This window comes from Xiphias gladius, chromosome 7 (assembly GCF_016859285.1).
Source record: "Xiphias gladius isolate SHS-SW01 ecotype Sanya breed wild chromosome 7, ASM1685928v1, whole genome shotgun sequence".
Taxonomy (NCBI): domain Eukaryota; kingdom Metazoa; phylum Chordata; class Actinopteri; order Istiophoriformes; family Xiphiidae; genus Xiphias; species Xiphias gladius.
In genome coordinates, this window is record NC_053406.1 from 6,469,318 (window position 1) to 6,481,338 (window position 12,021).

At 40.4% G+C, this 12,021-nt stretch overlaps 1 protein-coding gene across 2 annotated transcripts; it reads left to right on the top strand.

Moving 5' to 3' along the window:
- The first annotated feature begins 263 nt into the window (after positions 1 to 263).
- On the top strand, positions 264 to 9,710 carry coq8b (coenzyme Q8B). 2 transcript variants are annotated; one of them, XM_040131783.1, is made up of 16 exons: positions 264 to 373; positions 967 to 1,148; positions 1,360 to 1,516; positions 1,863 to 2,068; positions 2,796 to 2,862; positions 3,578 to 3,652; positions 4,071 to 4,190; positions 4,307 to 4,392; positions 4,578 to 4,718; positions 4,828 to 4,909; positions 5,983 to 6,076; positions 6,780 to 6,921; positions 7,300 to 7,407; positions 7,551 to 7,616; positions 7,764 to 7,850; positions 8,532 to 9,710. In XM_040131783.1, coding segments are annotated over exons 1-16 (1,920 nt in total). In that variant the 5' UTR covers positions 264 to 372; the 3' UTR covers positions 8,838 to 9,710. The 2 variants fall into 2 exon arrangements, with proteins under 2 accessions (XP_039987717.1, XP_039987718.1); XM_040131784.1 differs by having other exon boundaries at positions 1,363 to 1,516.
- The last annotated feature ends 2,311 nt before the right edge of the window (positions 9,711 to 12,021 follow it).

The window sequence follows — 12,021 nt, forward strand, 5'->3', positions numbered from 1 at the left end:
TGGTAACTGTACCTCGCAGCACGTGCATGCAGGCAGGCATCCCTCAAAGCGACGACACCCCCTTCACTCTCATTGGACGTTGTTTCATCATTTTAGGCCCGCCTTATATTGACATGATTGGACAAACTGTGCTGATGCAGACGTCCACGAGTTAGCCTTGTTCACTACCATTGGTTAAAGGAATACGCCCCTCCCTGCATGAACTCCGTGTCCCGCCTACTTTATTATCCTTCGGACTGTGGTTGGATCCTTGTCAAGCCAGTCAAATTTGAACTTCCGGGTGTTGAGTCGTTGCAAAACAGACAGTCCAACCGTAACGTGGTGGAGGAGGAAAGTCATCGAGAAAACCCGGGGTAAAACAGCTTTGTGAAAAGTGAGTCACTTCATTTGTAAAGAGCAGAATTATTCATTCAGTAACGTATTTTTTTCATGTGGAAGAATAAACCCTGGGTATAAGTGTTTGGATGTAGCTAGCTTGTGAATACAAGCTATAGTCAGCAGCTCCTGACGTTATACAACATGGTAACACTATGATACAGGAGCTAGCTAATGAGCGAGTTAACGTAGCCGAGAGTATGTAGTTGTTGTTACCTTTAATATTGTACATGTCTTGTAAACTTGTGTTGCTAGCGACTGTAAGTCATTGTTGCTACGTTACTGCAGGCGACGCGTGGTCATGACACATTCGCATGTCTTGAAACATGGGCAGCCAGTCACATCCAAGGTTAAACCATCTAGCAGGGTTAAAAAATGACAAAGTTTTTTTCCCCAGGAAATCCTAACATTGATCTGTCACGTCACAAATATCTTATATATATATTATCTTGCAAACATTGTTTTATTTGGGTTGTGTGGTGGGTGTGTCTGGTACTTTGTGTACAAATGACATTTTCCTCTATTCTAGCTCTTACTGTCTCACACCATGTAACTTGACTCCCTCCTCTCTCTCCACCTCTCTGTATGAAGTGATGCTCTCAGAAGTCCTGCAGGTGCTGCGAGGCGCAGGTAAAGTGGGGTCTGCCCTTGTCACCACCCAGGGAGAGCAGCTCCGATTAATGGCCTGCAACTCCTCCCTGGGAGCTGGAGTCAAAGGTGCTCAGGGTGTGGTGGAAGGACTAGTGGACACCTTTATGGGAGACAGTAATGCGGTGAGGTTTTTGAATACATCTTCAATCCACCACTTTGGGCTCTGGTGACTTCTGATGGGCATTTAACATTATCTGCACACAAAATGATTAATTAAACATTTAAAAGACTAATTGAGAGGTTAATTGATAATAAAAATAACAGCCAAAGTTAGATGCACGTATAGTAATTATTTGTCTAAGTTACTTCTCCAAATCCGCTGTGTTTTTACAGCAGCAGTCAATAAAGGAGGATGTGTTTCCGGATGTGGAGAGCTGGGAGAATATGGACCCCGATGAAGCAGCCAAATGGGCCGTTGGGTCAGAGTTCCCCTCTGATGCAATGGAACAAAGCCAGACAGAAGCTCAAGCTGCAGCAGATATGCCAACAGGTATTGTCAAATTCAACCTGTGAGCATCTAGAGGAGGTGTCATACAGCAAGTAAATGGCACTAAAAGATACTTTTGTGTAAGAATAATACAATGTCATTGGTCCTTTTCCAGGGTTGCAGTTACTGTTAAGTTTGTTTTCAGAATGTGGTGAAATTTGAATGAATGTTCATGTGCTTGAAAACTGTAGAATTGTGTTGTAACTTAGGGGAGTATACAAAAAGCTCAAGTCTCACGTTTTTGTTAGGTATTCAGTCACCCAGACCATAATGGTTAGACTTTTAAAAAGTCACTCATGTGAAGGTCACGTATTTAATAGAAAGTTACCCTTTCCTCTCTGTACCATAGGAGTATATCGTCCACCAGGGGCAGCGGCAGGAGGGGCAGGCTGGCCAGGCCAGAGTACTCGCTTCCTCTACACCACTTCCGGCCTCCAGCAGTATTACTGCCAGACCAGGTCTGTGCACGACACTGTGGTAGCCAGACTCACACCAGAGGACATCAAGAAGGCCAGAGAGGCCAAGCAGGCCCTAGTCAAACCTGTCAAACAGAAGGTTGGTAGAAGGGCTCGATCTCTAGGCTAACTGTGATATAAATAAAAAAATAAAAATAAAAACAGTAAACAATGTGTTATTGCAGAATATGTAGACTCTCTCTTATACCCATGAAGCACACTGTGGCTTTTTACAGTATTGGTTTTATTCTTAGAAACATTGTTACAGATAATTTAATCTCAAACAGACACTGATGTCTAATTGGTGTATATTGTCATGTGACTGATAGTACAAAAAGAGAATCAGCTGATTGGTTTATGTGTACATAGAAGCAATGTACTTCAAAATGGATTAGAATATGAAGCTCTGAATGGAAGAGTTTTTCCACAGAAAAAAACGAGAGAAATAGCTCTTTTTTTCCAGTGTTTAATTGATTAGTTGTCACACAGTCATACTCACATGTTTAAAATACACCAAAATGGGCTCTTCTCATGCCAGGTTAAAATCAGTGCATTGACTAAAAGTAATAGATTCCGTTTTAAAATAATTTTTTAAGGTCGAATAATAACGGGCATCTTTCTCTTCATGGGGTGATAGATTTTTTTTATTTTTGTCTTGTACACACGTTAAAAAGTAGTTACGTGCTTTTCATGTTAGTGGTGCACATTGCTGCATAAACCACAAACGGGCCAACAATCAACAATCAACAATGATCAAAAACAGCTTTACAAATGATTTCAAGTTAATGTATTAATTGTTTTTTATTATCTGTTGTGTCTTCTTTCAGCTGAGTGACCGTGCCAGAGAGAGGAAGGTGCCTGCCACTAGAATCAGCAGGCTGGTTAATTTTGGCGGTAAGAACAGTGTAATCTTTCTTCAGTTTTTCATTTTAGCTGAGTACATATCACTTTTGACGATGCGTCCACCAGAGTCCAAGAGTGAATCCTATTCATTCCTCCTCAGGTTGTCATGTGGCTCCAAGTACGGCAGGAAAAAAACCACCCTTTACAATAAAATGTTGAGCTTGTGAAATAGACAAGCTTACCATCTGCTGTAAATACAGAGAATAACTGTTGCATTTCAGTGTAGCTGTAACACCATAATTCCACTGATCCCCTTGGCATCTAGGGACAACTCTACAAGACCTAGTTTTATCCTTATTATACCTGCACTGCCAACACGCACAACACAAAAATATCATAATATGAGGTGAATGACATGACTCACAACCGCTGTTAAGTGTAACAAATGAATGAACAGCTTTGTTGTATACGCTGGGTTGTTCAAAGTTGCTCTAAAAATGGTATATAGTCCATGTTTCCAGTGAAAAGGGAAAGCTGTTGCATTTTCTCAGCAGCAATGAGAAGCTTTTTTAACTAGAAGTATGTATGTATGTATTAAGTGCCAGAAGTTAAAAACCCTTAAACATTTAGCAAAAGATACCAGACTTCAAATGTGATTTCTCTCTTCAACAAGCGGCAGCGGTGGCAGCTGTGTCAGATCAGTGCCTCCTTCAAGCCTCTGTTTAGTGGCCCTAAAATTACCTGTGTCTCTGTCTCTCTGCTGCAGGACTGGCAGTAGGACTGGGAATCGGTGCAATTGCAGAAATTGCAAAACAGTCACTGGGAGGCAAACAGAAAGGAGGTAAAAAAATATTCTGTTCTTGCTTTTCCTCTCCCATCCTCTGCTGCTCTCTTCTCCCATCCTGTAAAATAGCTTTTGGTCTGGCGCACGTTTGGCAGATCCAGCAGACAGATGGACAGCTGCTGGGCCCTGCAGAAGTTTCTAATGTTTCAGCACCTGCCAGGCACTGTTAACAAGAATTTAAACAGAAGCCTGAAGATTTGTTAAATGAACAGTGTTTAATGATGCACCACTGCCCAAGTTTTTTAACTCTGCTGTCTACAATCGGCCCAGTTTAAGGTTCCATCTTAGTTATTTACAATTTGAAGATAATTGCTAAGACAAATTACTCTTGTTTATGCTGTTGTAATTGCTATTGTAATAAGTTTTTTCCTTGTAAATAATCCTTCTCTATCTGTGTGTGCTGTCATTTTTGTAGACATGAGTGCTCTGCTAGACTCTCCTCTCTTGTCAGAGGCCAATGCTGAGAGAATAGTCAGCACGCTGTGTAAGGTTCGGGGTGCTGCACTTAAGATAGGACAGATGCTCAGCATTCAAGGTACGCACTGTAGTGACTGCATCACTCCAAAATCTGTTCTGATGTCTTCAAAGTCAGAGGATTTCTACGTAGTGGAAATGTTTTTCTGACAACTTCTGTATTTGTCTTCTCTTCAGACAACACCTTCATCAACCCCCAGCTGCAGAAGATCTTTGAGAGGGTCCGGCAAAGCGCAGACTTCATGCCCGCGTGGCAGATGAATGTAAGCAGGGGTGATGATTTTGTAGATCTTTCTTGTGATGTAGTTATTTATGTATCATATCACCAAATGAGGTGTGTGTGTGTGTGTGTGTGTGTGTGTGTGTGTGTGTGTGTGTGTGTGTGTGTGTGTGTGTGTGTGTGTGTGTGTGTGTGTGTGTGTGTGTGTGTGTGTGTGTGTGTGTGTAGAAAGTTTTAGAGGAGGAGCTGGGGTCAGGCTGGCGAGAGAAACTATCATCCTTTGAAGACAAACCATTTGCTGCAGCTTCCATTGGCCAGGTGCATCTTGGGGTGTTAAAAGACGGCAGAGAAATAGCCATGAAGATCCAGGTAGGAGGATACTCATACAAACTCTATTTCTATCTCGCTCACAGGATCTGTCTTTTTCCATCTGCACTGATTTGACCTTTTAATTTGGCCTTTCTCATGTTCCTCCTAGTATCCCGGAGTGGCGGAGAGTATCCACAGTGACATAAACAACCTGATGTCTGTACTAAAAATGAGCGTGGTCCTGCCAGAAGGTAACAATTACATGCGTGTCAGTATTTATTAAAAACTCCTCCATTTTTTGAAGTCAAAGGCATATTTTGTTGGAGGTTGAAGAATGCATTTATTACTTCGTGCCACAAAATTAAATTAATCTAATTCAAACTCGGCCAAATTAGGAAAAGAAATCCAGAATCAGCTCTTTTTTATTGAAAATATCTTGGAAGTTTCAAGCTATTGCTGTTAACCTTGTTTGACTCCCCCCCATTATTGTGGGAAGTGACTGCTGATTTTTCTCCCATTGATTTGTTATTGTTCTGTTCTCTTACATTCGAGCAATTTCACTACTACAGCTTAGACCATTGGGTGGTGCTATAGTTGCAGGTCAAAACTAGGTGACACAATTGTTACTGAGTGAATGAGCATGTCTGCATCATTCATGGGAGATATGTTACTTGTTTCCTTGTTTTGCCCAATCTTACACACTTGAGTCAAAAACATTGAACTGTTTATTGTAACTAATGATTATAAAGTTTTATTTGGTATTCATTGATGTACACCTCCTCGTAAATTGCACAAATTAAATCGCGATGCTAATGATGATGACAAATCACAAGCAGAGATAACCTTTGTCCGCTGTATATACACAACATCAGTCATCAGTGATTAAAAGCTTTAAAAAAATATTCATAGACAGTCAATATAACTGTCGTAGTAACTTCTAGTAGATGTAGAGAACATCTCCAAGTCCTAAGGTGGAATAAGTTAAGGGTGCAGCAGACTGGTTATCTTAAATATATAGACAGTCTATACATCTTAGAAAGTCAAACTGCAGTTAGCTTATTTTTTTGGATAATTTTTTAAGAAGATGGGTATAATACATTGCTAACTGTGTGTTTCAGTGCTAAATCCATTATTTAATGTTATACTATAAATAGGCCTATGTTCATTTTATTCTATTCCCTTTACAGGCCCACATATATCATGAGAATTGTTTTCATGCTTTGCTCATTTGCAGAAACCATGTTTTTATGTTTGAAGTCGACAGAGTCTGTTTGTTTTCTGTGGTTTTTTGTTCCTGAGTTTTGCACAATTTATTTTTCCACAGGTCTGTTTGCAGACAGCAGCTTAGAGGTTCTTCAGAGGGAGCTGGCATGGGAGTGCGACTACAAGAGGGAGGCAGAGTGTGCCAAGAAGTTCAGGTAGGTTTATGTGATGTGTTGAACCATAAAGCCTCCTCCGCTGAAGCCCATTTAACTGCAAGGAGTAGAAACCACACATGCTTTTAAGTTTCAGGATGGGTCCTCTATAATTAGGTAGAGGTTTCACTGAATGGTTGCTACTGCTACAAACTGCATATGTTGCACATATACAGTAAAGTAGCTCTTTTCTGAGTCCTGGTACCTCAAATGTTTATTTATTTTTTTTAATTCTTGATTTATTCAGATTGAAATTCCTGTCTGCTACTTTGTTGTATTTATGTGTGTTTAGGTTGGTTAATGGTAGAAGCTTTGTACTTTTAAAGTTTTTCTAATTCAAGTACATCGCTACTACTCTTCCTACTACAATCTGTGTTAATAGTAAGTGTTATTATTGTTGTCATATTTACAAGTTGAGGGCAGGTTATTTATCAAAATTATGAGGATTATTATGGGAAAAAAATATTTTCAGAGTCTGAGGCTTTGAATTTCTAGGTGCTATATTTACTCTTAAACAGACGACAATAGTATGTTAAGTCCCAATATTTTATCGCTGTTAGCTATGTTTATGTACATATTTTACTGAATTTACACATTCTCTATATACTCACAAATGTACAAACCATTCATCACAGATGGGTTGACTTTATTATGTATTTTTAAAATGTATTTATTTTTTCCCAAACCATTTGCGTCTGACCTCCAGGTCCCTACTGGAGGGAGATGAGTTCTTCCAAGTCCCTGAGGTTATCGATGAGCTGTCAGGTAAGAGGGTTCTGGCCATGGAGCTGGTACAGGGAGTCCCACTGGACCGCTGCGTAGACTTGGACCAGGAGACCAGGAACAAGGTATGTGGTGACTCAACAGGCACATGGAATCATGTAATTTGGTGGGTTCTCTGGCCATTTGGAGTATTAGAGAGGATTTTTGTAATGGTTAACTTTACTGGAATATGAAGGGTTGATGTTCAGTTGTGTGTGTCTCTTCACCTAAGCTATATCACATCTGGAAACCATGGAGGAATAACTACTTTTAGGTCATTAAAGTGCTTCAGTCTATCAATTCATGCATATTGAAGGAAAGGGGATGACATTTTCACAAGGGCTGTAGCAATGAAATATGAAATTGGTTTCATGCATCAGACTTTAATAACAGCTATTTCATGAAAATATCACACTGATAATAACAGCATGGCAGTAAACACAAAACTCCCCTCGCTTCTCCAGATCTGTTTCAACATCCTCCAGTTGTGTCTCAGGGAGCTGTTTGAGTTCAGGTTCATGCAGACAGATCCAAACTGGGCCAACTTCTTCTACAACTCAGACACCGACAAGGTGAGGGGGTCCGGTGTAGAAGTCATAAATGAATTGTCTAACACAGAAAGAGGATGCCATGTTGACCAAATATTTAATTGTACCAAACAAAATCATCATATGCAGCAGGGACATAACACACCATGCTCTCATCTTGCCTTCAGGTTGTTCTTTTGGACTTTGGGGCGTGCAGAAGTTACCCAGAGTCATTCACAAATGACTACATACAGGTAATGATGAATCTAAAATTATGAGACACCCACCAGTCAACCACAAAACATGATTTATGCAACAAGATTTATGTGAATAGTTAAGCACAAGAGTCTATCCATACAATCGTTTTGTCTGTGTGTGTGTGTTGCGTGTTGCGTGTTCAGGTGGTGCACGCAGCTTCTGTGGGTGATCGAGCAACTGTTCTTTCCAAATCGAAGGACCTGAAGTTCCTGACAGGCTTTGAAGCCAAGGTAAAGTATTTTAGTCTCTGCTGCTGTGCTAATTTATTTTTGAAATGGTTTATCCTGCTCTGTCTCCTCTGTCTTATCTTCTTCATTAGTGCCTCTCCGTACCTCAGTTTTACCCCCTGTGCTTGATGCCGTTACCTACACTTAGGGTGCATGATCCTCCTCGTTCTCTTATCTCTCATTTATTTGTGTCTTTGCTAAAAAAGGTCATTTTTTCAGCCTTGTTCACCACATATAAAGATGGCTCAACATTTGTGTTGTTTAGTGTTGGCCAAACTGTGTACTATGTGCTGTACTGTGTCATCTAGTGCGGTCTCAGTGTTTTTTGTATATTAAATCCTTATCCTAGTATCATATACAGTGTGACTATGAATCAAGGAAAATACCTAGAAAAAAGGGTTGGAACCACTTGTTGAAAAAAAAACAACACAGTTAATTCAAGTTAAATTGGAGAAATGAATATGTGTGTATATGTACGATGGATTGTATATACAGAATGGCTACATAAGATATACATATATATACACTTCAGGTCACGACATTTCTAGTAAACATGTCTTCAGTCTGTTTGTGTGTAAGCATACAGGGTACTCTATTAGCCTCTATATTGAAACATAGTGCAGCTGATAATTATGAACACAGATAGTCATTTTAATTGTAACACATCTCCCTGCTCCCCATCAGGCCTTCGAGGATGCCCACGTAGAGGCGGTGATGATCCTTGGCGAAGCCTTTGCGTCCGCGGAGCCCTTTGACTTTGGCACCCAGAGCACCACCCAGCGCATCCAGAGCCTCATCCCCGTAATGCTGCGCCACCGCCTCACCCCTCCACCTGAGGAGACGTACTCCCTCCACCGCAAGATGGCCGGCTCCTTCCTCATCTGCTCCAAACTGAAGGCACACATATCCTGCAAGGAAATGTTCCTGGATGTGTACAACACCTACAACCAGAGGAGGCAGGCGGAGCAGGCGGCACAGGCCAGTGCATAAGATGCTCAGGGACAAGGTTACTGCCTTAATATGCCCAGAACTTTTTCATAGTGGGCCTCTAAGTAAAGGGACAGAAGGATGGAGTCTTGAATCCACAGGTGGAGACACTGGATCAGACGTACCCAAGACTCTATACCATGTCAATATGTAACTGACTATGCCAGTGTGCTCTAATGAGGAATAATGAGTTTGTTTGACTTTCTATGCCTGTTTGACTATGACATGGAATTTAAATACTATGAAAATGATGGTGATTCATCGGTCATAACAAATATAGGCTGAAGTCCAAATGGCTTTATTACTGATTAAATCTGTACGTTAATTGAAGAGAAGAATATATAACTCATTTTGAGTGTAGATGTGTGTGTTTGATTATACTGGTTACATCTCTCTGTCACAGCAAACACACAATACAATGCTGCTGTATATTTAAGACAGCTTTTTGTGCTTTAGCTTTTCAAAAGCAAGATGTATATTTCCTTTGTGCTCCCACAGATAAAATGAGTTCATTCTGACTCCTCCTCACTTTGGCAGCGAGGTCCACCATATTTCCAAGAGAATGGGTATCTTCTGTCTTTTAAGGGCAGATAATGAGCCCTGCATTGCCTAGCTGATGCTGCCAAGTGCTCTCTTTTGTTAGAAGGACTTTGTGTGCTGCCTGATGATTTGGCAAATAAAGCTAACTGCAGACTAGATGAGCAGATTATCAGAGGAATTAGTAAAATTAGTCTAATGGAACCCCACGGAGTAATGGCCTTGCTTTATTAGGCATATTTGACATAAAACTCTACGATGTGATATACTGTCAGTCCTTTTTTATGTTTTAACACTTCTTTGTGACAGAGATGTGTACTGTAACATACAAGGTGGTGTGCTGTGTTTTTTTTTTTTCCTTTTTTCTTTACTAAATAAAATATGAAAAAGTATCATCAGAAGTGCATCAGAAATTTAGCTTTACTGGCAAGTGTCAAGAAGAGGCTACAAGCCTTGGATTTCTTCCACTTTGTATTGATCTTTGCATTTCAGTGTCAGACCTCCTTGTGAGATGTCACTGACTGGAGGTCATGTTTGACCTTATGCTCCTCCTACACTGTTCTTGTATTGACCAATTGACCAATAAGTGTCATGGTACAATAGTTTTGGCTCAAATGAAAGACTCGAGCTAATGGTGTCATTAATGGGTCTATTTTTTTTCAGGAGCTATTCTTGTTTCAAGGAAGTCCTGTCTTATTTTGTCTTCAATCAAGCCATTACAGAACAACAGCCCTGTGTGCAAAAACGTGTTGTTCACAGTAGAGAAGCTGAGATGCGAGGCTTTCACTGGTGTCGTAAAAATCTGATGGAGAAAGGTGCAGCCATTTACTGTATCTCCATCAGTACTTGCAGTTAGTGTCCCTCCGTTGAGTGAGGTTGATTTTTGATACACTACATCAAAATCAGATTTTCTTTTTCTGAGTGGGAATTTGCCACAGTTAATGACCGCAGCACATGTTGAGAGAAGGAAACGCACATTCTTCTCTTGTAGTTTTACGCAACGGAAACTTGGAGCGTTTCTCTGCATGTAAGAAGCAGCTGGCTTCAGTTTATTGGAGGAGGATTGGCTCTTTTTGGACCCAGTCTCAGACTTTTCATTAGGGCCTGCACTGGACTGTTGAGGGATGATTTCTACCAGGACCAATTCATTTATGAAGTTAAACACTTGGTGCATGTCAGGAGACACATTCTGAGTGAATGTGTCTACATTTTGTCTGTGCAAAGAAGAGTCTCAGGACAATCAGCATATGACATCAACTAGGTTTTCATCATTGCTGTCACTGTGTTGCTGAATGAACAACAGTGTTATGTTACAGTTAAATTCAACTGAGGACCGTAATGTGAACACTGAGGGACATCCGGCAGCCTCTCTGCCCTGTAGACTTTTGCCATTTGCAGTACATTATATAGGTTGAATTGGCTGAATCTTCACTGTTTACTGTTTCTTGTCTTTCAGGTTTCATGACCGCTGGGATTTCCTGGGGATTCTTGCCGGTTACGGTGACCTTAATTCGTTAGAAGGTATTTTTCATTTTTATTTTATTACTTCCTAAGCTCCTATGGCATCACTTTATCATTAGGGCCGTACCTACTGTGGAGGACACTGAGGTCACGGCCTCTGTAGTTCACCTGGGAATTTTTTCCCGGAAATCTACAATGAAAAAGTGCCACTTTATGAATATTTAATTGGCTGATTCCAGAATTTTTTTAAGGGTGACTTTATTTACTAGTCTAGGGTCAACAAAAAAAATAAATACATAATGGATTCAGAACTTTACTCCTCTCAGCAGAGGTGGTGGAATGTAACTTTACTCAAGTCCTACTGTACTTACTTGAGTATCTCCATTTCATGCTACTTTATACATTTAGCCCACTACAGTTCAGAGGGAAATATTATATTTTTTACTTCACTATATAATTCTAACAGCTATGGTTACTACCTACTTTACTGATGAAGATTTTACATACAGAACATACTGTATGATGGGCTTATAAAATATGATGTGTGCGCTGTTATACCCAACAGCATATAGAATAGTTAAATTTAGCTCCACCTAGACCAGCTACAATAGTAAAATGCTGCTTGAACATTAATGAATCAGTAATAATAATTGAAGAACATAAAATAGTACAACTCGTACAGAGGCCAGCAAGTACATTTTGCTGCTAATACTTACTTCTAAGTACTTTTATGTAAGTGACATTTTCAATGCAAGACTTTTACACTAATTTTACAGTGAAGTGGAGTCGGTATTTTTCAAATCCTGGCTACTGCTCTGTTTAGCAGGGATGGTTTTCCCACCAGATTCACTGTATCTATCCATCACTGCAAAGTGATGCCAAGGCTGGACCCTGACTCAAGCTTAAACCATAAAGATTGCATTCACAAATACAGTGCATCCAAACAGTGTAAAAGATTCCCTGCTCACGGTAAACCTGAGATCATGTCCACATAGACAACCTGCAAAGCATCTGACCAGAAGACACCTGCTCCCAAGGGCTCCCTGGTGCTGTTCAGGGGGGGGGTTGTCCTTCAGGGATGACTGGAGTAAAACAAATTACCACTGCAGGTCCGAAACCGCACGGTGGCGCAGTGGAGTGCCTGAAACAGAGCGGTTTTTGTTTTTTTTTTTCTTTTCTTTTCTGGAAA